Source organism: Oikopleura dioica, chromosome 1 (assembly GCF_907165135.1).
Source record: "Oikopleura dioica chromosome 1, OKI2018_I68_1.0, whole genome shotgun sequence".
NCBI classification, from domain to species: domain Eukaryota; kingdom Metazoa; phylum Chordata; class Appendicularia; order Copelata; family Oikopleuridae; genus Oikopleura; species Oikopleura dioica.
The window spans coordinates 3,284,359-3,307,518 of record NC_137291.1 but is presented as its reverse complement, the minus strand read 5'-3'; the positions used below and the strand labels follow the sequence as shown (position 1 = coordinate 3,307,518).

The 23,160-nt window shown below is 43.7% G+C and overlaps 9 protein-coding genes across 11 annotated transcripts; 3 read left to right on the top strand and 6 right to left on the bottom strand.

Annotated features, from left to right (window-relative positions):
- The first annotated feature begins 29 nt into the window (after positions 1–29).
- On the top strand, positions 30–1,280 carry LOC145695543 (cysteine-rich with EGF-like domain protein 2-A). The gene is made up of 7 exons (XM_081772530.1): positions 30–136; positions 180–351; positions 395–459; positions 503–608; positions 652–831; positions 913–1,046; positions 1,085–1,280. Exons 1-7 carry the CDS (start codon positions 103–105, stop codon positions 1,198–1,200), a joined length of 807 nt encoding a protein of 268 aa, XP_081628656.1. The 5' UTR covers positions 30–102; the 3' UTR covers positions 1,201–1,280.
- Positions 1,281–1,306: 26 nt separating this feature from the next.
- Positions 1,307–2,725, bottom strand: LOC145695544 (large ribosomal subunit protein eL29-like). 2 transcript variants are annotated; one of them, XM_081772532.1, is made up of 3 exons: positions 2,554–2,725; positions 2,360–2,412; positions 1,307–1,404 (listed from the first exon to the last, which is right to left on the bottom strand). In XM_081772532.1, exons 1-3 carry the CDS (start codon positions 2,671–2,673, stop codon positions 1,401–1,403), a joined length of 177 nt encoding a protein of 58 aa, XP_081628658.1. In that variant the 5' UTR covers positions 2,674–2,725; the 3' UTR covers positions 1,307–1,400. The 2 variants fall into 2 exon arrangements, with proteins under 2 accessions (XP_081628658.1, XP_081628657.1); XM_081772531.1 differs by lacking the exon at positions 1,307–1,404 and having other exon boundaries at positions 2,257–2,412.
- Position 2,726: 1 nt separating this feature from the next.
- Positions 2,727–4,643, bottom strand: LOC145695542 (aladin-like). Its single transcript, XM_081772529.1, has 6 exons — positions 4,445–4,643; positions 4,068–4,397; positions 3,540–3,985; positions 3,388–3,496; positions 3,014–3,343; positions 2,727–2,967 (listed from the first exon to the last, which is right to left on the bottom strand). Exons 1-6 carry the CDS (start codon positions 4,571–4,573, stop codon positions 2,839–2,841), a joined length of 1,473 nt encoding a protein of 490 aa, XP_081628655.1. The 5' UTR covers positions 4,574–4,643; the 3' UTR covers positions 2,727–2,838.
- A 94-nt stretch (positions 4,644–4,737) lies between these two features.
- On the top strand, positions 4,738–8,522 carry LOC145695541 (serine/threonine-protein phosphatase 2A regulatory subunit B'' subunit beta-like). The gene is made up of 7 exons (XM_081772528.1): positions 4,738–5,181; positions 5,326–5,611; positions 5,658–5,901; positions 5,947–6,349; positions 7,990–8,201; positions 8,252–8,343; positions 8,388–8,522. The coding sequence occupies exons 1-7, from the start codon at positions 4,925–4,927 to the stop codon at positions 8,439–8,441; spliced, it is 1,548 nt and encodes a 515-aa protein (XP_081628654.1). The 5' UTR covers positions 4,738–4,924; the 3' UTR covers positions 8,442–8,522.
- Positions 8,523–8,536: 14 nt separating this feature from the next.
- Positions 8,537–9,191, top strand: LOC145695540 (uncharacterized). The gene is made up of 4 exons (XM_081772527.1): positions 8,537–8,628; positions 8,676–8,807; positions 8,848–8,946; positions 8,990–9,191. Exons 1-4 carry the CDS (start codon positions 8,551–8,553, stop codon positions 9,050–9,052), a joined length of 372 nt encoding a protein of 123 aa, XP_081628653.1. The 5' UTR covers positions 8,537–8,550; the 3' UTR covers positions 9,053–9,191.
- On the bottom strand, positions 9,179–10,997 carry LOC145695539 (uncharacterized). Its single transcript, XM_081772526.1, has 3 exons — positions 10,724–10,997; positions 10,443–10,662; positions 9,179–10,400 (listed from the first exon to the last, which is right to left on the bottom strand). Exons 2-3 carry the CDS (start codon positions 10,542–10,544, stop codon positions 9,399–9,401), a joined length of 1,104 nt encoding a protein of 367 aa, XP_081628652.1. The 5' UTR covers positions 10,545–10,662; positions 10,724–10,997; the 3' UTR covers positions 9,179–9,398.
- LOC145711573 (uncharacterized) lies at positions 10,711–13,504 on the bottom strand. Its single transcript, XM_081789265.1, has 3 exons — positions 13,403–13,504; positions 11,037–13,360; positions 10,711–10,976 (listed from the first exon to the last, which is right to left on the bottom strand). The coding sequence occupies exons 2-3, from the start codon at positions 13,264–13,266 to the stop codon at positions 10,711–10,713; spliced, it is 2,496 nt and encodes an 831-aa protein (XP_081645391.1). The 5' UTR covers positions 13,267–13,360; positions 13,403–13,504.
- A 3,432-nt stretch (positions 13,505–16,936) lies between these two features.
- LOC145711572 (uncharacterized) lies at positions 16,937–19,985 on the bottom strand. Its single transcript, XM_081789263.1, has 10 exons — positions 19,921–19,985; positions 19,612–19,831; positions 19,389–19,566; positions 18,006–19,350; positions 17,829–17,963; positions 17,722–17,788; positions 17,517–17,681; positions 17,315–17,461; positions 17,147–17,273; positions 16,937–17,104 (listed from the first exon to the last, which is right to left on the bottom strand). The coding sequence occupies exons 1-10, from the start codon at positions 19,930–19,932 to the stop codon at positions 16,951–16,953; spliced, it is 2,550 nt and encodes an 849-aa protein (XP_081645389.1). The 5' UTR covers positions 19,933–19,985; the 3' UTR covers positions 16,937–16,950.
- Positions 19,986–20,771: 786 nt separating this feature from the next.
- LOC145700891 (uncharacterized) lies at positions 20,772–22,958 on the bottom strand. Of its 2 annotated transcripts, XM_081778176.1 has the most exons (4): positions 21,970–22,958; positions 21,764–21,930; positions 21,186–21,718; positions 20,772–21,145 (listed from the first exon to the last, which is right to left on the bottom strand). In XM_081778176.1, the coding sequence occupies exons 1-3, from the start codon at positions 22,925–22,927 to the stop codon at positions 21,269–21,271; spliced, it is 1,575 nt and encodes a 524-aa protein (XP_081634302.1). In that variant the 5' UTR covers positions 22,928–22,958; the 3' UTR covers positions 20,772–21,145; positions 21,186–21,268. The 2 variants fall into 2 exon arrangements, with proteins under 2 accessions (XP_081634302.1, XP_081634301.1); XM_081778175.1 differs by having other exon boundaries at positions 21,186–21,930.
- Positions 22,959–23,160: the final 202 nt, after the last annotated feature.

The following is a 23,160-nucleotide window of genomic DNA, read 5'->3' as shown; positions in this document are numbered from 1 at the left end:
CGTTGGAACATGACGTAGTCAAAAGACGAAAACGCTGCGTCATGCTCCGCCGCGGGTTGTATTGAACTTCATTTTTTCTCTGGATTTTCGTATTCAGAGAAAATGAAGCTTTTTCTTTGTGCTCTTTCGTCCACAGGTAGGAAGAAAAAAATTCAATTAAAAAACTGTTGTTTGAAAAGCATTCGGAGCTGGGGATAAAAGAACAAAATGCGGGAGCTGTGAACAATTAGTCGATGGCGTCAATTTTCAAATGAAAGAAACTTACAAGCAGAACTTTGGCGGCGGAAATACGCAGTGGGAAGAGGCGAAATTAAAGAAGAGGAATATCAATTGGATTTCTAGCGAAAGCCGGTACGTTTTTCAACCCCAACATCAATGACTTTTTCAATTGTAGGCTTTTGGAGATTCTAGAGAACGCTTGTGGAGGAGGATATGGCAACATCAACCTCAATAGTATGGGTAAGCAAATCGGGCTTTCGGACTCCTTTGAACCCTTTCTTAGACATCGAAAAAGCCGGCAAAAACACTGGCTGTCATAATCTCTTGGAGCAGGAAGAAGAGTGGATTGAAGAATGGTTTTATTCGGAGCCAGAAGAACGAAAATCTGAGTTTGTTCTACTCAATTTTCACCTTTGAATTGCTTCTTTTTAGTTTGAGGGAAGAATTCTGCGTGAAAGAAATGAAGTACTGCTGCTCTGATAAGACCAAATTCGGGAGTAGATGCGAGCGAAAATGCCCAACGAATAAGAAGGGGGAAGTTTGCAGCAACCAGGGAAAATGTCTCGGAGGAGGAGATAAACAAGGGCTTGGAGTTTGTGAGTGCAATACAGGAAACTTTCAAAAGAAAAAATATTCGACATTTGTCCTTTGGGGCCTTTTTTGTCGAAGAGCTCTTTTGAAAAGCTGAACAGGCTACACTGGAGCTTTCTGCCATCATTGCGCTGCCGACCATTTCATCAACAAAAATCTCGACTGCGAAGCTTGCGACAAAGCCTGTGAAGAATGCTCTGGTCCCACTGACGCTGACTGCAAAGTCTGTTCCAAAGGTAGAGAAGGGAATCGCATGGAAGCTTAAAATTTTAAGGATATGCGCCTATTGAATACAAAGACAAAATAAGATGCAAATCAAGCGGGGACAGACACGGAAGAGACGACAGAAAAGACCGCGAAGTGAAGAGAAAAAGCAAAGACGAACTGTGAAACTGAAACGAAGATTGAATGATAGCTTCAAGTTAAAAATTTATGCCATGAGAAAATTTCCGGAATAGAATTCTGTAATAAAATGAAAGAGAAACAACTTGTATCATCGGCGGAAAATGAGTTTATTTCACAGCCGGAGAGAACGGTCTTTCAAGTGCCAAAGTACACAGACAGACATTCTGTTTCAAAGAAAGAAAGATTTATAGGCTTACCGGACTAAATTTCGGCCCATTTTTCTAATTAAGTTGAGGGGTCATATGATGCAGTTTTAGAAAGCCCAGAAGCTGGGCTTTCATTTGGGCACCATATCAAGGGGTCTTGGTCATGCCCTCAAGGCAATTTATTGGACCTGAAGTTCCAAAATCGGCACAAGAACTCTTCTAACTATTTTTTCGAAAGCGGGCCGGCCTCGAGAGCCGTCAAGACTCATATATTTAGAAAGCTCAGGCTCTGAGCTTTCAGTAGAGCCGCAGAAATCTTAGTGCAAAGCCGTCTTTGGCCACCTAGGGGCGCTAGAAGTTCATTAGTTGAAACCGGAAGTTCTGGAAAACTCGGTTTTAGAGCTCTAAACTCTTTTATTTTGTTTATAAAACATATATTTACAATAATTGAGGCTATAAAAACTAGGAAACCGCAGACAGACCGGGTGGTCAACCGGGTGGTTGATCGCGGTTTAACTCTAGAAATCTTCTGAAACATGACAATATGGGTATTTTTCGACGAGAAATCAAATAAAAATTGAAATGGAAGATGAATTGCGGCCAAGCCACGCAATTGACCTCCCGGTTAAGAACTCTTAATCAGAGTTTACCCGAATTTCCGGTTTCTCACCCAGCTTCTAGCACCCCCAAGTGGCCAAAAACAACTTTGCACTAAGATTTCTGGGGCTCTACTGAAAGCTCAGAGCCTGAGCTTTCTAAATATATGAGTCTTGACGGTTCTCGAGGCCGGCCCGCCTTCGAAAAAATAGTTAGAAGAGATCTAGTGCCTATTTTGGAACCTCATGTCCCAAGAATTGCCTTACGGGCATGACTTTGACCCCTTGATACGGTGCCCAAATGAATGCCCAGCTTCTGGGCTTTCTAAAACTGTATCATGTGACCCCTCAACTAAGCTAGAAAAATGGGCTGAATTTAGTCCGGTAAGCCTAAAGATTTATTCCTTTGAGACTCGCTTGTTTCCCTTCTTGGCGAATCGCATGTTTCGCACGAACTAAAATGAAGGTGTTATAAAACGAAACTGATAAACATTAACTAAGGGCTCATTCTTCGAATAGCCGCTTGCGGCTTCGAGCTGCACAGTCTTTCTAGTCTAGAAAAAGAGCCGCCCTGGTTACAAATCAAGAAGCCTTACCTTTGGATCCACACCCTTGAGAGACATCTGCTTGTAGACGCTCTTTCGTGGTCGAGGAATTCCATTTCGGTGAGCCTTCTTGTTCTGGTTGTGATGCGAAGTGTTCTTCGACTTGGCCATTTTCGATACTTTTCAAGTCAAATTTCTGAATTCAGATATTGGAATACAAAAGATTTTTCAAAAAATGATAAAGGCAGTTTGTTTTTCAAGAAAATATGTGAGTTGTGAAGTGTAGCAGTGAAAAAATGGTCTAAAATGTGAATTTGAACTGAGGGAAGAAAAATTCTAGCGACGAGTGGAATTGAATTGACTCATTTCGAAGGCGTTTGATTCTAGGGCGGTGGTGAAGCCGAAGCTGGTCGACAATGTTTCGTTGTGCGAAGAGTTCAGTTCGTTTATCGCAGAGTTCGTTGACTAAATAGAAGGAATAGAAATGAAGGGTTGGTAATTTCGAGCTTACCTTGTAGAAAAGTGGTATATTCTGAATCTCTCCATCTTCATGAACAATCGAGAGCAGCGATCCTGGCGCAACAGTATCTGACCCCGGAACAGGCTTCATGTGAAGAAACATCGCGTGACCCGCGCCTGGGAGTTGTCCGACGAGCTCGATGTCCATCAAGCCCGACTGGTTAATCTGCGTCGAGTACAAGAGCGTATCGCTGACCCCTTCAACCGCAACTGCGAGGCGTTGATTATGCCAGGCCATTTGGAGGACGTCGCCTTCGAACTCTTCGATTTCGCGAGCTTCTTCGTCCGGGCCCATGATTCCCTCGAAAGACGCGATGAAGATCTAGATTGAGAGTGAAAAATCGAAAACAAGGATAGAGTACTTGCCTTGTTTTTGATGGCGAAAATGATCTTTTGATCGTCATGTGACCAACAGACGTTCAAAGCAGGGCCTTCCAAGTTTCGCCAGGTTCCTTCGTTCGTCCAGGTTACGCAGCTGAAAGAACAGTTTATCGGTCGCAAATTGAACTCAATTTTACCTGAAAATAGCGATAGAATCGCTTCCTGAAACGACCAGTTTCTCTCCCGAGTTACTAAATCCGACGAAGGCAACGCACGAAGCTCCAACTTGTCGTTGAACGAGTTCTTCTCGATCCGAGTCCCAGATTTCGACAAAAGTCGCGTTCTTCGAGCTCAGCGCCAGAAGCGAGCTGAACGGGTCCCAAGAAAGCGAGTGGATCGGCTGACTGCCGGGAGAAGGAATCACTTGAGCGCAGCCGGAAGCTGGTCGATTCGACATTGAATTCGTCTCGATCGTCCAGATTATCGCGCAGTCTCGACAGCCGACGACGAGGACTTCTTCGACGACGGGTTTCCAGGCGAGAGTGTGGATTTGCTGCTGGCGCTTGTGCTTCAAATGAGGGACGACGAGCTTGTTCTCTTCGTACCACACTTTGACTGTGTCGTCTTTTAAACCAATCGCTACCTAAAAACCGGTTAGACGGGGTACATCTGAAGCTAGGTTTTGAGTCAGTTTTTCGAGCCCTCTTGAAAACGTAGTTCTTTACCTTTGAGAAACGAGGATGCCAGTCGATGCATCTGATAAGCCCTGGAACTTCTCGGTGCTCGATTTCGCTGTGAAAGATTCCAGTTAGATAAGAATGAATCTTCTCTGGGACGAGATTTTTTGCCATTTTCGCTGCTTTCAAATATCGCCTGGTGAGTTCCTGAGAAGCTGGATTGAAGTACATGAAGCCCTTGATCGCGGGGTAGAGTCCGTCGGCTTCAAAGCTTTGCCAAAACTGGTCAATATTTTCCGCGAAGGAAAGTTCTTCGTGACAGACGCTCGTGCTCTCGAGGAATTGGTCATCTGCGCCGCCTGGGTTTCGTGTTCGACGCTAGAATTTTACAATTTATTTTCAAGAAGCCCTTTGACAGAAAATACCTCAAGTTCATGAGTCGCTGGTCGAGGGAGATTCTCAACGATTTGATGAACTGGTCTTCCTTTTTCTGCGAATATTAACTTTCCTCTTGATTCGGAGTAGCATCTCTCTTCTGCTCCTGGACTGATCATTTTCTCTTTTTACTGTCCTAAAATTCGAGAGAAATTCTTCGCGCAGACTTGAACTCAACGCGCAATCGCGCAGCCAATCAGCACTGAGAAGACGATTTTTGACGCCTACTCGCTCCGAAGATCGGAATTTTTGATAATTTTCAAGTTTTCTACTGATAAAGCGAATTTTGCTTGAAATTAGTGAATTAACGAGTGAATTTCAGTCTCGATTTCTTTGGAAAAATAAAACTGAAATTTTTCATTTGAAAAGTTGAATTTACTAGAATCTGAATTTATTTTGGGAATCCCATTCTTCGTTCCTACTGGAAAATTCACTAACACGCCGCGAAATAGCAAAATTGAAGAGTGAAAATGGGAAAACACCAAAAACGGCCAGAAGTCCGCGTTAAATTCAAAATCGATGAGCTTTTCCATCGATTTATGAATTCTCCCGGCGTCTATGAAAAATTGCTAGAAGCTCATTCTCTCGCTCTTCGTGGAATCAACCCTTTGGATACGACAGGAACGGCCACCGTGAATGAGAAGAAGAAAAATGCTTTCTGTTCGAGTTCTGATGAAGAATATGAAGAAGTCAAACTGTCGCCTAGACCGCCTTCTGCTGGAACAAGGTGAATAGCGGCTATTTTGGAAGTTATTCTGGCGAAGCTGCTTCGCGGCTTAGTGTTCATAGAAGCTGCTACGCGGCTCTTCATTCAAGCTATTTCATAATCCCCTCATTTACCGACTTTTCTCCTTCTAAAGAAAGTTTTCAGTCCTCGTGGTCGCCGAGCCGACAGCACTGGCTCAACGGGATCCAAAAGCTCGATCGCTGTTACTGAAAAGCCAAAACAACCGAAAGAGCGAATTCCAAGATTCTACTTTCCGACTGGAATGCCGCGCGAAGAAAAGCTCGATCCTTGCCGAGATCTTCCGGAGTCCTCGCGAAGCTTACTCGATTTTGAGCTGTTTTGCGAAAGAGCCAAATTGCCGAAATCTTGGAGAATTTTGATCCCTTGGTCGATTCAACGAGACCAGGGAGTACAGCTATTCAATGACAAGGTACAAGTTTGAAGGTAGAATCGCTCCTAACAGTCATTTTTTCAAGTTACTGTACATTGGAAACGTCCCAAAACGCAATCTGGAAGTTCTGTGGCAAGAAATCGAACACATTACGGACCTGTATCTTCTCTTCACGCGCTTGGTAGAGGGAGGCGAGCTCATCAACATCGATTCTCCTGGAATGAAATATCTCATTTTCGATTTGATCAACTGTCAACCGACCATTGCGTATCTAAAGAACAGTCCCAGCTTTCATTATCCTTACGCGAGAGCTGTCATCGAAAGATTAGGTTGGTTCCGCCTTCGACTGATCCCCTTATAGAGTTCATTTTTAGCTTATAACGCCCACTGCTGGGGTAGAAATCTCACTGCCAAGATGATCAAACGCACGGACTTCCTCTCTGCCCTCGACTACGTCTTCGAGCCGGGCAACGACGTCAACAACGAGCCGCACTTCTTCAGCTACGAGCACTTCTACGTCCAGTACTGCGAATGGTTCGAGCTGGACACGCGCCAAACGCAAATGCTGACTTTTAACCAGCTTTCTCGCTACTCGTCACACACAGTCAACCCGAAAGTTTTCAGTAGAATGGCCCAGGCGACGAATAGATATAACACCGAAGGGGTCGACTTTGGCGACTTTATTTGGTTCATCATGTCGGAAGAAGACAAAACGCACTCGACAGCGATCGAATATTGGTTCAGGATTCTTGACTTTGACGGAGATGGAATCGTTACGTAAGTTTTTCGGGGGTTTTATATCAGCAGATTTTTTTTTATTTATCGTAAATGCAGAAAGTTTGGCTAAAAAAATTTTAAATCCAAGAGTTTTCACAAAACTCACCCCTTTTTCGCGGAAGACATAGTAAATCGCTGTTCGTAAGGGATCCACGAAATCGCTAGAGCATTTTGGTTTCGGTCACAGAAATGAAAACCAGTTATGTTTTCTACTTCTGTAAGAGGAACGGTTTTGAATCCAATATCCCGTCTTTTAAGTTTTCATAATTTTAGCTTTTATTAGCTAAATTAGCTGAAATTTAATAGATCGCATTGGCTCGTGAGCCTGTTTGAGTGTCACACAGTTTTGTAAACCCTGAGTCAGGCTTTCTTTACAGGTTGCCTTCTAGGGTAAAAAGCGTAAGTATGAAAAGGTCCTTAGGTTCGGAAGTGACCCGGTCGTTCGGTTTTTAAGGCGATTTATGAGAACCCATTTTTCTCCCAAATAATCAGTATTCCACAAGTCGTTTTCTTTCCAAAAAGTCGCGTTGAGATTCATCTGCTCACAGTCGATTTTCTCATCGAAAAAGATCTTCACCCGTGACTCGCTGTCGTAGAGATCGTTTTCGCAAAGAAACTGTCGAGAATTAAGCTGCTTCATCCAAGTGGTGAAGTAAATTATCAAACAGGATTCATCCTTATTATTGAAATGGAAGATGCTCAGTGATAAAAAGTCGAATAAGCCGGTTTGCCATCTAAAAAAGGATAGAAATATCATTGAAAAATCTAGTTTCCTCTATTTTTATTCAATTTCCTCTCCCTCCCGTCCTTTGATAGATTTCATAAGCTTCAAGCAAATTGAACTCGTTTAAATTAGTCTTTTTTTCTTCACCTTCGGTTATTGGGAGGACCCAATACCCGTCTTCATACGGAATTTCGAATGACAGTCTATTCCAAGGAAGATTTCCGCCTTTTTCCTTGCAGATTTGTACCGCACTCTCCAATGATTGCAGAGGAAGGAGCTCCGCCAAATACTCTAAATTTTTATTGACAAATTTCAGAAGCTCCTCGCTCATTCGACATTTCTCGATATTTGCCAGTCCGTGCTCGGCAACCTATGTAGAGAACCTGAGACAGGATTTGAATTTTTCAGCTTTGCTGTAATGAACCGCCGCTTTTTCTATCTGTCCTCTTTTGAGACAATGTTTTCTGCACAGGTTGCCCAGCCCAGAAGTCAGCCAAACCTTTATTGTTGATTCTCACATCGTAAATCTTCGTTAGATTATCAAAATTGAAATCTAAATCTTTTGCGTTTCCTATCTCTTCGATTTCATCCTTTCCGGATATCTTTTTCAGCACAAAGCCCAGCAATCCCAAGCAAATAAATAAACCGAAACCAATGATTATTTTAATTGATAACGCTTTCATCATCAAGGCTAGGCAATCTGTGTAGCGAGCCTGAGTCAGGGTCTCGAAAGATGAACAGCAGCTTTTCCAATCCCGATTCAGTTTCTCTTTACAATTTGCGAAACCCAGTTCATTGTGCTCTCTCTAACCTTCGGGATCTTTATTTATACCTTTTCTTCTTACATAAATAGGTTTTTTGCTTCTATTTTGGGCTTACTCTTCACGGACCAGATAGTTTTGACAAAAGTTTTCAGGATGTACGACTTGCAACAATTCTATTACGAGCAAATCGACAGGATCAGCAGCGACGTCACTGCAGAAGATGGAGACTTCAAATTCGAAAACAAAATGGACGAAATTCTCGATCGACTTGGAGCGGCGATTAATGAAGATCCAAATGAACTGGCGAAGGGAATCAGACTCGAGCACCTGAAGCGAGCAAAGGGGCAAGCTGCTCCACTCATCGGTAATTTGAAGATTGAGGATAAATTCTAGAATAACCCGGTTTGGCTTTAGACACGTTTATAAGCCTGGACAAATACATGGATAGCGAAAGTGAAGAGCAAAAGGTCCAAGACGACTGTTTCGCTGGCTACTCTCCCTGGCAGGTGAGAAAGAAAGCCTGATTTTCGAGCTCATTTCTTTATTCAAGAACTTCGTCCGCCAAAAATATAACGAGCTGCAAGATGAAGACGATCAAGTTTGAAAACAACGCTTTGAAACATTCCTATAGAATAGTTCAACTTATTTTTTTCACTATTTCTTTTATAAATTATTTTCACAGAAAAAAGCTAAAGATTTTCTTTTCAGAAAGAATGGCAAACGTCGAGTTCGAAATCCCAGATCACAAAGAAGAAATCCGCAAATTTGCCTGCCTTGAAAACCTTTCCAAGGTCAGTTCTTTTCCCCTTTACGCCCTACTAGCTAAGAGTAATTCTAGCACCAAGGCAATGCGGTGACTATCCTTGGTAAAATGAAAGCACGAAAGAGCGAGACCTCGATCACAATCTGGGATGGCTCTGGCGATGTCACTCTCACTGCCAACGCCGCGGAGTTCTTCGAATTTCTCATGGTAAGTCTTCGAGCGCAAATTTTTGCTTGACAAATTTCAGGAGGACAACTACCTCGTCGCCGAAGGATATGTCAAAAGCGACAATGAAATCGAAGTCCGAGAAGTCTCCGAGCTTGAAGATGCCAACGACGAAACCTTGGTTTGACGCAGTTCTTCCTTACCCAAATTAACCTCTTTTCCAGAAGCTCAGAGCTCAAACTGCACTCATGATGGACAAGTGGTCCGGCGTCGTCTACGCTCAATAGAAAACGAGAGCCAACGAAAATGGAACCAACAACTCGATTCATTCAAGCATTTCAATAACTGCCTGTCCGTTTTTGTGGACTGCTTTTATACATGTAGCATTGCCTGACAATACACACAAAATAGTATACATTCGAAAAAGATTTATTGATAATTCCGTGGACATGGCCTACCACGCATCTTTTTTCAAAAGTAAAAGTTTTTAAAATGCAGAAGAAGATAAGGAAAGAATGCTTACAAAATATAGATTTCATAAGCAAGAAATTTTTATGTTTTTTGGGATGTCCGGTATTCATGTCGTTTCGCTTGCAAATTGGTCCGCTACAGTCTGGTAGACAGGACGATTGTCTACTCGACGCAAAGGTTGTCGACGCAAATTTGCCCCTTTTCGCAGTCAATGTTCGAGTCGCACTCAACTTTGACGCACTCTTGTCGGACGCAAATGTGCTGGTCGCCGCAGTCTGAGTTTCTGAGACATGGCACTGGAACGCACTGGTTGTCTCGGCAGACATGTGGCTCGTCGTATGAATCGCAGTGGTTGGTCACAAGACATTCGCCTGAGTGGTCGCATTTGTTTCCATCAACGCATCGGGAAGCGACGTTTCCGCCATCAGCGTTTTGACAGTGGCTATGAGAAGTGCATGGAACATTGTTGCACTTGTTGTTCTGACAAATACTCGCCTTCTGTGGCCATCCGCAGTGAGTATTGTCTCTGCATTCCTTTTTCACGCATTTGTTCGCTTCACATCTGCATCTTCCGTCGAGACAGTTTTCTCCACCCTCAGTTGTTGCCAGGCTATCGCAAGCGAGGGAACCAATGCACTCGGGAGCGTAGCACTCGTTGATCGATTTGTTGCAAAGTTGCCCTTCGCCGCAGTGGAAGTTTGTTGTGCACTCGAAGTTTTTGCACTTATTCTTGATGCATTTGTACCCGAGGCCTTCAGTTTCTGGGAAGAAGTCGGCGCAGTCGTCATGAGCTGCACATTCCACTGGCTCGCATTTGTTCTTTCTGCAAACATGAGGAGAAGATCGATCGGCACAATGGCTAGAAGTAGTACATTCGACTAATTTACAAGTGTTTTTCTCGCAAATTTCTTGGTCGCCACAATCGTTAATGCTCTTGCACTCGACAGAAATGCAAGTGTTATCTTCGATTCCATCATTCGGATCGTCGCCAGAGCAGACTTCATCAGCAGCGCAGTGAGTGTTCTCCATGCATGAAACGGGCTCGCAGTTTTTTGACAGGTTGCAGCGGCATTTTCCGTCCCTGCAAGGTTTTCTATTGTCGTCGAGGCAGTGCTCGTCAGTTTTGCAGTCGAGTTGGACACATTGGTTTTTTTCGCAAACGCCCTTGAATAAGTAACTATTTATTGAACAAGAAAAAGATCCTACTTTCTCGCCGCAGTGAGCATCTTTCCTGCATTCTTGCACCTCGCAAACATTGTCCAGGCAGAGGCATTTTCCATCTTCGCAGCCTTCTTTATCGTCGCACATCAGATTTCCTCGACATTCGACATCGTAGCACTCGCCCTTGGCTTTGTTGCAAAGCTGATTGCTGTTGCAGTGCTGGTTGTTTCGACATTGTTGTTTTGTACAGGTGTTGCTCAAGCAGCTTTTATTCGGTTTTTTAAATATTTTTTCGAAGAAAAATATGAAAATCTCAAGAACCAGGCCTGTAAGTATCATCGTGTTCTTCCTCACAATGAGAATGCTCTGTGCAGGCAACTGTCTGGCACTCCCTATTTTTGCACACTTCTTTATCACCACAGTCGGCAGTAACTCGGCATTGAATCGGCTCACACTTCTGGTTTTTGCAATAGTAGGCGTTTTCCGTATCGCCCTTGAAGTTGTCGCAATCAGCATGGCCGAGGCAGTCGACGTCTACGCAGGTGTTATTAGTTGCTTCGCCACCGCAAATTTGTTTGTCTTTTTAGGGCTTATCATTTAACTTAAAAATTAACGATTTGTAAGCTGTTTTTCTAAGGCCCTTGGCTTGACAATGCTCTCTATCGCGGCATTTGACATCGACACAATTATTATCCCTGCAGACTTCTTTCTCGCCACAATGATCATGGCTGGTGCAATCGACGGGAAGACATGCATTTCCAGAGCATTTTTCTTTCTCACCGCAATGGTCGTTCGTTCGACATTCTTGCCAATGACAGACGTTTCCGAGACAGAGGCAGTGTCCATCAGAGCAGTCGTCGCCGAACGAGTTCAATTTGACATTGTTGCAACTGGTATGACCAATACATTCGATGTCGATGCATGTTCCATCAATTTTATCACATTTTTCGAAATTGCCTGGGCTCTTGCTACAGTGCTCGTTGAGAGTACATTCTCTGGCGACACATTCATGGCGAATACATCGTTCTTTCTCTCCGCAATCGTCGTGTCCTTTGCATCCGACTTGTTTGCATTCGTTGTTTTCACAGACCTCTTTTTCACCTTTGCAGTGCCAATTTTTCGTGCAAGTTTGGAGGGTGCAGACGTTTTTGACGCAACTTTCTTTGTCGCCACAGTGATCATGTCCTCTGCAATCGACATTTTTACACTGATTCTTTGTCTTGTCGCAAAGCTGCTTGGGCCCGCAATGTTCGTGCGTTCGACAGGCGACTTTTCTACATTCCGGAAGGCAGTACTTTCGTCCCTTTTCGGTGTAACAGTTGGGGAAGCACTTGGCTGGGTGATAGTCGACTCCGTTGGATTTCGGGAAAAATGTGAGGCAATGATCATGATTGGAGCATTGCGCATCTTCGCATTTGTTGTCGTGACATCGTTGTTTTGATCCGCAATGATCAGAAGTTACGCATTGTTGCGCCTCGCATTTGTTTTTGATGCAAAGACATTTGCCATTTTGGCAGTCGATGTTGGAATGTTCCTTGCAGGCTTTGTGTCCGATGCAGTCGACGGCTTTGCAGAAATTCTTCGTAGGGTCGGAACGATCTGGCTTGTGACACAAGAAGTTGCCAGTACAGTCAGCATTAGTTCTACAGGTAACGTCCACGCAGGTGTTATCCTTGCAAGCTTTCTTGGCGCCGCAAGTGTCATGTCTACTGCAGTCGACTGGGTAGCAAGTATTCTGTTGTTCGACAGTTGGAGCAGTGTTTTCATCGAAGCATCTCCAGGCTTCAGCACCTTTCTTTCCTTCACAATCTTTATTTGTTCGACACTCCACGCTCACGCATCGTTTGTCCTGGCATTTTGCTTTTGCCCCACATTGAGCATGGTTTCGGCAGGTCTTGACGCCGTCAACTTCGTTGTAGCACTTGAAAGTTGGGTCGTTGAAGGGATTGTTGTCGCAGAGGCCGCCATCGGGACAGTGTGTATGCTTGGTGCATTCTTGTTTTTCGCATTTTCTGCCGATGCATTTGCAAATTCCATCCTTGCATCGTTCCGGAAAGTCGTTCTCGCAGGTCAAATGTCCGAGACACTCATGGCTGACGCACTCGTTTTCGACGCAGAGCTGGTTCGCCAGACAGTCTTTTTTGCCGACGCAACCGACGGAGGTACAGACGTTCTTGGTGCATCGCTTCGGGCCGGCAGATTGGTCACAGTGATCGTGTTTTGTGCAGTCGACGAGTGTGCATTCGTTGTCCTTGCAGACGTGCTGCTCTGGGCAATGCTCTCTGAGACGGCATTCTGTTGGTTCGCACTTGTTTTTCGAGCAGATTTCAATTGGGTCTCCAGGATTCTCTCCTTTCTTACAGTGATCGTGGCTGGTACAGTCGACCTTGGTGCAGACTTTTTCTTTCGTCTCATCGTTGATGGCGCAAATATGTTGAGTCAAGTCGACGTGCTGACAATCCGATCGAGTTCGGCAGGGCGAGGATCGGAGCTGCTCTCCGACGAGAATTTTGAAGTTGCCGCCGTTTCCTTCGGAGTCGGAAGAAAATGTCACGGTGGCTCTCTTCGCGAACGTATCCCAAGCATGGTCCCATCCTTTCAGACCGAATTTCTGCCGAGGGATGAAGTTCTTCTCTCCATCTCGAATGAAATACGAAGTTGCAGCATCGCCAGAACCGCAAAAATACACCGTGTCGAGGATTTCTCCCAACTCGGATTGCGGCTCAATTTTGACGTAGTCCGGGCAGTCTGCAGCACCCCAGTCCATGGAAGTCTCGCTGCCGACGAAGTGGAAAGTGAGAGAGGTTACTCCTTCATCGTCAGCAACGACTTCCCAGGTTTTTGCAACGTTATCACCGTAGTTGTCCATTTGAATCGTGTCCCCGGACCGAGCTCCGGAGTTGAAGAAAGTCGCTCAGCCTCAGCTTGAGCAGCTAAAGCTGCTGCTTTAGCGGCTTCACGCTCTAAAAAGCGATCCTTTACGAAAAACATATCTCTCAACTTACCAGCTTTCTTCTTCCCGCCCTTTGCGGCCAGGGTGCCGACTAACAACGCCTGGAAAATCTTCATCTTGCTCAGTAACCAGCTCGTAGCTCGGTCGCGTCGCAAATGATCGAAATGGTCCAGAGTTGAGATCCGTTTCGTGCGGCGCCAGTGTTATCACTCCGGTGGCGCTGTCGAAAATCATAATAGAAAGAATCTTACTCTCTTCTAATTTGAAAGTTCGATATTGTCTGCTTGCTTTGAAAATGAGACAGTAGAAATAAAAATGGAAGGTTTATTTGACAGTTTATCTGTGTATGAAATGTGAAAGTTGATCAGAACATGTGATGTTACCAGCTTTCTGCAGCTTTATTGAAGTAATCGAGGGATTACCCTTTGCTGCCTCGGTCCGTTCGGCTTTTTCCACCTAGAAAAGAAATTACTTCAATATATTTTGGTCGACTTACGGAAATTCTTGCTCTCTCGGACAGGGTTTGAAATCTGACGAGCTCACGAGCATGTGAGCACGTGAGTGAGCTCGATGAGCATGCTCACGCGTGCTCATGCTCACGGAATTCTGGGCCCCTCGTGCTCACGCGTGCTCATGCTCACCGATGATAGAGCACAGTCGTGCTCACGCGAGCTCATGCTCATGGATCCCTGCAAGAGCAAACTCTGTGCTCATGAGCACGTGAGCACGTGCTCATAGCTCACATTAAGACGTGCTCACAGTCGTTAACGACTCAAATTGACAGGTTCTATAACTTATAGACTATAAGCGATTGTAAGTCAAACTTGGCGATGCGCTGGTGGGATTTTTCGGGCCGTCTCAGCCCCGTTCCTTGATTTCTTAATTTAAGGGCTTGACGGCCCTTCGGGCCGTCTCAGCCCCGTTCCTTGATTTCTTAATTTAAGGGCTTGACGGCCCTTCGGGCCGTCTCAGCCCCGTTCCTTGATTTCTTAATTTAAGGGGCTTGACGGCCCTTCGGGCCGTCTCAGCCCCGTTCCTTGATTTCTTAATTTAAGGGCTTGACGGCCCTTCGGGCCGTCTCAGCCCCGTTCCTTGATTTCTTAATTTAAGGGCTTGACGGCCCTTCGGGCCGTCTCAGCCCCGTTCCTTGATTTCTTAATTTAAGGGGCTTGACGGCCCTTCGGGCTGGGCGGGAGAATAATTCTGTGGACAGAACTATTCTGTGGAAACAGAACTATTCTGTGAAAAAACAGAACTATTCTGTTTGAAACAGAACCATTCTGTTTGAAACAAAACTATTCTGTGTCGAGCTTAGCAAAATTCACTTCGATTATGTCGTAGATAGCCTATAATACTCTGGAAATCATGTCTAAGAGTGGAAAAGGATTGACTTCAGTCGGTCTTTGAATCTTGCAATCTATAACAATGATAGTTTGTTAATAGAAGCTGAACCGAAGAGGCTATGAAGCACGCTACGGGCCTACGGCCCTTGCGCGCATTTTCTGATAGAGAACTCATTGGGTTGGCAGGGGCAGTCTTTTTCTACCGCTGGGACTCATTTTTGGCAGCAAACAACTTCTGCATTCGCAGAATAATAGTTATTTTTGCCAAAAAAAATTTTTTTCCACAGAATTATTCTCCCGGAAAGGGGGGGTGTTATCGTGAGAATAATTCTGTTTTTCACAGAATAGTTCTGTGCACAGAATTATTCTCCCGGTTGCCCGGCCCTTCGGGCCGTCTCAGCCCCGTTCCTTGATTTCTTAATTTAAGGGGCTTGACGGCCCTTCGGGCCGTCTCAGCCCCGTTCCTTGATTTCTTAATTTAAGGGGCTTGACGGCCCTTCGGGCCGTCTCAGCCCCGTTCCTTGATTTCTTAATTTAAGGGCTTGACGGCCCTTCGGGCCGTCTCAGCCCCGTTCCTTGATTTCTTAATTTAAGGGCTTGACGGCCCTTCGGGCCGTCTCAGCCCCGTTCCTTGATTTCTTAATTTAAGGGCTTGACGGCCCTTCGGGCCGTCTCAGCCCCGTTCCTTGATTTCTTAATTTAAGGGCTTGACGGCCCTTCGGGCCGTCTCAGCCCCGTTCCTTGATTTCTTAATTTAAGGGGCTTGACGGCCCTTCGGGCCGTCTCAGCCCCGTTCCTTGATTTCTTAATTTAAGGGGCTTGACGGCCCTTCGGGCCGTCTCAGCCCCGTTCCTTGATTTCTTAATTTAAGGGGCTTGACGGCCCTTCGGGCCGTCTCAGCCCCGTTCCTTGATTTCTTAATTTAAGGGGCTTGACGGCCCTTCGGGCCGTCTCAGCCCCGTTCCTTGATTTCTTAATTTAAGGGGCTTGACGGCCCTTCGGGCCGTCTCAGCCCCGTTCCTTGATTTCTTAATTTAAGGGGCTTGACGGCCCTTCGGGCCGTCTCAGCCCCGTTCCTTGATTTCTTAATTTAAGGGGCTTGACGGCCCTTCGGGCCGTCTCAGCCCCGTTCCTTGATTTCTTAATTTAAGGGGCTTGACGGCCCTTCGGGCCGTCTCAGCCCCGTTCCTTGATTTCTTAATTTAAGGGGCTTGACGGCCCTTCGGGCCGTCTCAGCCCCGTTCCTTGATTTCTTAATTTAAGGGGCTTGACGGCCCTTCGGGCCGTCTCAGCCCCGTTCCTTGATTTCTTAATTTAAGGGGCTTGACATTGGCTAGGACCGTTGAGGTGATCAATCTCAGTATTGTCCCCAACCCCACCCTCACCCATTGTTGCAAAAACTAAAATTTGCCAAGATTTTAATTTTATTATGGTTAATATTTTTAATTTTGAAAATACTCTAGGTACGCTAGCAGCTCATAAGCAAGTGAGCATGAGCTGCTCATGAGCACGTGAGCATGAGCTGTTCATGAGCACGTGAGTGAGCTCAATGAGCATGCTCACGCGTGCTCAGGCTCACGAAAATTTGAGCACCCCCGTGCTCACGCGTGCTCATGCTCACGAAAATTTGAGCATCACGTGCTCACGCGTGCTCATGCTCACTGAATTATGAGCACCCCCGTGCTCACGCGTGCTCATGCTCACTGATTTATGAGCACCCCGTGCTCACGCGTGCTCGTGCTCACGCAAAATTTTCAGATTTCAAACCCTGCTCTCGGACCCCGCTTTCTCCAGAAGAAACTGGAAATGCTCGAGAACTGCGAAGATAGCTGAACCAAGCCGGCTCATCTAGAGAAAAAATGCGAATTCGGAAGTTTCAAAAGCGAAATGACACTTTTTCATCTAGAGAATTTTCGCGAAAAAATGCGTGAAAGTTCAAATGCTTGCCTCTGCAAAAAAATCTCACGTTATTTCTTATATTTTTTCAATAGTGTTTTCTCGGTGGAAATTTTGATGCCCTTGAGCTGAGCCATTTGAGGCGGCGGGGATTTCCGTATTTTCAAACAAAACCGGCGATGGAAAGAAAAAGAGTTGAAGCAAAAATTAACTTACTGTTTATCTCAGCTAAACTGAAATTCGCTCAGAAGGCATTTTCTCTGGCACCTGGTTCTTTTTATTTGCACAGGTGTTTTAAAAAATGCTCAATTAGGATAATCCGGCAAAATTTCTTTTAGAGTGTTTTTTCTTTATTTCAGATCTACCAGTCGAGTTTTGTTTCTTTGAAAACTCGGTCGAAAAGGATGTCAAAATGGAATTGGATTCGGCATTTGAAAGAATCTTTCTTGTTTTTCGATTTGCAAACTGTTCCGGTTGGATCGGACGGATCTTGGGGATCATATCCATACCCAGATCTAAAAAGGGTTGAGGCGGAATGAAATCATTTTAAAATAAACCTTGGGCAATTCCACAGATACGCTTGTTGCCATTTGTTGTAGAGATAGATGATCTTACGGAGAGCGTTGTGGTTGTTGTCGCCCTTTGCAGACTCGATTTCAAAGTTGCGGAACAAATCAAGATTTTCTAGAGCTCCATCAGAAATGACATTCTTTTCTCGTACTTACCATCGATGAAGGATCCATGCATGCCTCGACCCCTTTCTCCGCAACCAGACCTTGCCTTCGCGAGCGCCTTCTGTTCCATTATTGAGAAGAATCGCTCAAAAGCACCGAGTCGTTTGGCGTTGATCGAGTTCAAAGAACCATCTTCCTCTGAAAATCAAATAATAAAATCCCTGTTTGCGTTCAAAAGCAAGAAAAAGCGAACCGATAAATCGAAGACGTCGGAGAATTTCATCCATGATCGTTTGTCCAGCTGAATCTTTATTATTTTCCCAAGGTGTGCACCCATCAACGCTGTCAGTGTAACCGTCGATGCATTCGCATAGCCCACTTTCTTCATTGAACTCAGCAAACCAATCCATGCAAAAATCTATAAAGTCTTCAATTATCTTCTTTCGAAGGATTCGAACCTGGTCTATCGGCGCCGCATTTTTCAGTGACTTTCCAAGAGTTGACATTTCTTCCGAACCAAGGAGCCTTGACATTGTTCTTATATTAATTAAGAAGATAACCTAACCTCAGTAGCGCCATTTTCAACACGGTCGATTTGCTTGATCGCTCGTTTCCGACGATTTCCTTCGCATTTTCCGAAGGGTCCCTTCCATTGAATGTAGTTGTCTTCTGGTGGAACGCAACCTCCCCGAATCGATTTCTTTTAACTCATTTAATGATTTCTATAAACTTTTGTACTCACGAAAAGACCAGGCTCACAGTCGCAAATTCCAAGATTCTCTCTCCAAGTAAATTTTTCTTTGCAACGGCAGGTTTTCTGGTCATCTTTTAGTTCGATACTTCGGATTGTAAAGTCGCAAGTGCAAGCGCCATTTTCAAAACGGCTGGTTGGACCAAAGCAAGGTTCGCCTGAAGTTGTTGTTTGAGATATGGTTGTAGTGGTCGTAGTTGTGCTCGTTGTGCTTGTGGTGGTAGTGGTTGTTGTTGTAGTTGTTGACGTTGTGGTAGTAGTCGTCGAGGTAGTTGTATTTGTTGAAGTAGTCGTGGTAGTCGAGGTGGTAGTTGTGCTCGTTGTTGTACTTTTGGTTGTGCTTGTGATGGTGCTTGTAGTAGTTGTCGACGTACTTGTTGTCGTAGTTGTTGTTGTTGTGCTTGTAGTTGTGGTGGATGTAGTTGTCGTTGTTGTAGTAGTTGTAGTTGTTGTTGTTGTCGTCGTAGTAGTGGTCGTTGTGGAAGTCGTAGTTGTCGTAGTTGTACTTGTCGTAGTGGTAGTAGTGGTAGTTGTTGTTGTTGAAGTAGTTGTCGTTGTTGTAGTTGTCGTTGTTGTGGTTGTCGTCGTAGTAGTGGTTGTCGTCGTAGTAGTGGTTGTTGTCGTAGTCTTACTTGTCGTCGTGGAAGTAGTTGTTGTTGTAGTCGTAGTTGTGGTAGTAGTTGTGGTTGTTGTCGAAGAAGTTCCTCCTAGCGAACACATATTACCTACCTGTTCCCAACCATCAGGACACACACAGAGGGTACTATCACCCTCGCTCAGAATCGCTCCATTATAACAAGTGCATTCTCCGTCATTTTCCGTTGCCCCTGGTCCTGAGCATTGGACACAAGGAGCAACAGACACTGTGTTCTCGTCAGTATTTGGAAGGTATCCAGGAGAGCATTCGCATTCGTAGCTTCCAACTTGGTTGATGCAGGTTTGAGTGGCAGCGCAAAAGTTAAGCGCGTCATCAGAGCACTCGTCGAGATCTTCGCACTCAAGACCGCCATCCGACATGAGGACTGTTTGAGCTCCAGTAGAGGAAAAGCCATCGTCGCAGGCACAGAAAGCAGTGGGAATTCCGTCATCGTTGTTGTTCACGACACAGGTCTGATTCCCACCACAGGTTTGATCAAAACAGGGAAATTTAGGATTGCAAATGACGTCTGGCGCAAATGAATTGGGAAAAAGATCGTCTTCTGACAGCTCCCATGATTGTCCGAAAACGTACGGCTCGTAAAGATTGCCACATGCACAATTAGCTTCCGTTTCGGAAAGGGCAACGCACTCAGAATTTGCTATTGCGTCACAGGAGTAGGAGTTGCATGGATTAATTCTTTATTTTTGGATTGATAAATTGATTTCATGAAAAACAAAAATGATTTTATCATCCCTTTCCTTTCACAAGTAACCCCATCCACTCCGACTTGACCGTCAGCATCCGTCGATTCGAAGCCAGGATAACAAGCGCACTCGGCAGTTCCATCGATTTGAATCATGCAATTCGAGTTAGCAGGGCACGGGCCATTTTCCTCCACGTAAAAGTCGCAAGCTAAATTGGCCTTGATTTGGACGGAGGGCAAAAGGGGGACTTTACGAGTTTTTAAGACGCATGTTTCTTCCAATAATTGCCCATTGACTTCGATTTCGGGGTCTTGCGGGGTAAGGTAGTAGGAGAATGCATCGTTGCAGTAGCAAGTCAAGGTTGTTGAATTGCAAAAAGCATTGTATGCGTAGCAATCAGAGTTTTCAGCGCAAGTGAGGTCGGTTACTCCAAGGCAGGATACTGTTCCTAGGCACAGGATGCCCAGGAAGAACTAAAGATTTCATAAAAAAAGAAAGAAAATTTTAAGTTTAAGTTTCAAACTTTTGTTCTGTTATCTTTTGATTAATTTTGTTTACAAACTTTATATTTCATTCGTAGTTTCGTTTCGTTTTTTTCTCTACTGATATTATGATCGCTCACGTAGCGCTACAACACCAGGAGCTTAAGCTTTTACGATCTGCAGCGAGATTAATCTACAATGCCCGTCCAGGCTGATAAAAATTAAGGGCTTATCCTCCGATAAATCTTGAGAATTATGTTGTCGGCAGCTTGTTTCGTAGATTCGGCCTTGTATTTGTATCAATTCAGAAAAAAACTAATCGAAACAAATGTTTATTGCTTTTTTAATACCGAAGGAAATTATATCAGTTTCTTTGGAAAATCAAGTTTTACAATGTCAAAATGACGTTTAAAAATATTAAATGTTATTACGATTATTGACGATCATTGAAAGCAATATTTCGAGAGGATTTTGTAGGCTACGTCAACAATCGTTAAAAGAAAAACCATAAATCGGAAGCACAGATTTACGGTCGAACTAAGATGAATGGGGAAAATTGTTTTCGAAGATTGCTCAAATCAAAGTCATTAGACATCATTCACTGGCTCCAATTCTCGATGAGTCTGTCACAATTTAATGTGTGTCTCGAATTTGAGTTGATTAAATAATGCTTTCAAAAGATAGTATTTTCTTTCAATTCTATTGACTAGGGAAATATATCACTGAAATGCTTTATCGAAAATTCAAAAGATATTAATCCTGCTGATGAAAATAACCTGCATTTGAATCTTCATGAACCTTGTTGATCTCGGAAAAATGCAAAATCGTTTCACAGGTCAAATAAGCTCTCGGATTTATGGATGAATTTTGCCAACCTCGCTCTTATTTACGAGTGGTTGAAATAACGTTTGATTGTAAACAGGGATTAAGATGCTATCAGGAAAAAGCTTTATTTATCAGTAAGAATAATTGAATAGGCTTGGGGAAGAAGATGCCAGACTTCTTTTTTCATATTGATTTGCTCATTCGCCAATTTAATAAATTCATTTTTTGGTCCGTAGTAAATGAGGTCGTTGTAATTGTCGTAGCAATATCTGGTCATCTTGTAAGAGGCGTAGTATCGTCGGTCAAGAGGGATTCTTATTTGCGATGATGAAGCTGCACTGAGCGTATTTTGCAAAATGTACTCATTGTATTCGATTCCGGCAAGAAGCATTTGGTGGAAAATGACGCTTCCTTTGGAATCCAGATAAGCGCCAGTTACACTCAACGGGCGGGTGAAATGAAAGTTTTGATGAAGAAGAACTAGAAAAAAAATAAAAACGATGACAATTATGAAACAAACCTTGCTGAAAATCAAGCTCTCCCTCTAAATCGCCACTTTCTTTGAAAATGTCAAAGCCACTTTTGTTCAAAAAAGATGGATATTTAAGCCTTTTTTAGGAGTATCTCGACATCGGTCGTTTGAAAATCCCCCTTAGCGTTTCTTGGATTCAGATTAAATCCCAGCAAGCTTCGTGGGTAAATAACCATCGTCAAGATTATAAAAATTTTGTGAAGAGAATATTTGCTCTCCATTTTTATATCAGTCGTCTGAAGGTCATTTTTGATGGTCCATCGAACAAGAATGCTGACAGAAAATGGGACGGAAAGGAATCGTTCTCTCTGAGCAATATTTTTCGTCGTCAAGTTTTCGAATTCAAGATCCATCATTCTAGCTAGTCGATGTTTCAAATTTTCCATTTCAAGCGACTTCGTAAAACTTTGGTTCTCCAGACAATAATAAAAATGAGCGTTTTTGATTGTGATGGCTTTCGATAACTTCTCGATGTCGTCAATTTTGAAAGTTTTATTTGATAACCATTCAGCGTTCAAGATCTTAAAGAGAAATCGACGGTTCAAATAAAAAATATCTGGACAAACTTTTAGTTTTCTCTTTATTTTCTCCGCTTGATCATGTGAAACTGGGCTGAAGCAAAGATTCCATGCAGTTTTCCACTCGCACAGAATAAAAACATAAATATTCGAAAAATATTCTCCGGTGGTTCCACAGAGCTGCCAATTCAATGAAAAGGCCGGAGATCCCGAATCTAAAATGAACAATTTTGAAAAATAAATGGAAAGCTTACAAAGACATCGATAATTTGAAAATCTGCTGCCTCTTCTGACGTAACCAAGTTTTCGATAGCTTTCTCTTCCTGAGCGATCCCAGACGATTCCGAAATCACTCCATTTTGGCACCCCATTGACGAGAAGAATATTTTCCGGCTTCTGGTCGAAATGCGTAATTCCAATTCTCTCCAAATAATCGTCTCCTTCCTTGACTCCAATCGCGATTTTCTTTCGCTCTTCAAATGCCAAATCGTCTGCTTTTAGTCTACCTCTTAAATCGCCGTCGCATCTTTCCATAATTGTGATCCACCCTAAGCAGTCTTGCTTTTCCCAATCTTCACTTGCGAAAAATTCGATATTGCAGGAATTTTTGACGAGATTTTTATGAAATGGAATCACTTGTGAATCATCATCATCATCATCTTCAGAATTATCCTCCGCTATTTCGTAGCCGTTTGAAAGATGAATCTCAAATCTCAAGTCGTCATCATTCAGATCATTTGTAAAAAGAAACGGGTCAAACGCTTGAACGCGAACAGCGACTTCGAAGCCCTCGAAATTTTCCGTCAAAATAATCGCTTCGCCCCCAATTGAAATCGTTTTCTCAGCAAGAAATTCATCAAGTAGCCATTCTCCAGTTTCTTCATTCAAGTCTTTTCGCTCGATCAATTTTCCTTTCAATTGTGGGTTTCTAGCGAGAATCTCTTTTTGAAATGCTGTCGGCTCAAATACATCAAGAAGCAATTCTTCGCTTCCGAGAATTTTTCCCCCCATTTCATATGAATGTTGGTCTTCAAAAAGAACTTGAGTCCAATTTGCACAATCATGATTATAAAATTCCATTCTTTCGACAGATAAAATGAGCCTGTCTAAATCATTTCTACTTGTTGATCGCCTGAGTTTCCGCGTAAAATTTGGCAACCATTTTTCGACATTTTCTCTTGCCAATTCCTCTGGATGAGTGGTTACTCGCATGAACAAAATGTCAAAAAAAAGACGTGATCTTATAATGAGAGTTCTTTTTACTCGAAAAAGCAGTCGTTACAGAATCTCTATTTGCTCTGGTTCTCGTTATATATTTGCCTTATAGTCAGAGAACGACTGTACTAATGAATATTCACAACTGCCTTTGAAAGGCTCTGAACTTGAAAGCAACAATGCGGAAAGGTGCTGACCTTAAAATTCGTCTCGAACGTAACAAAGAAAAT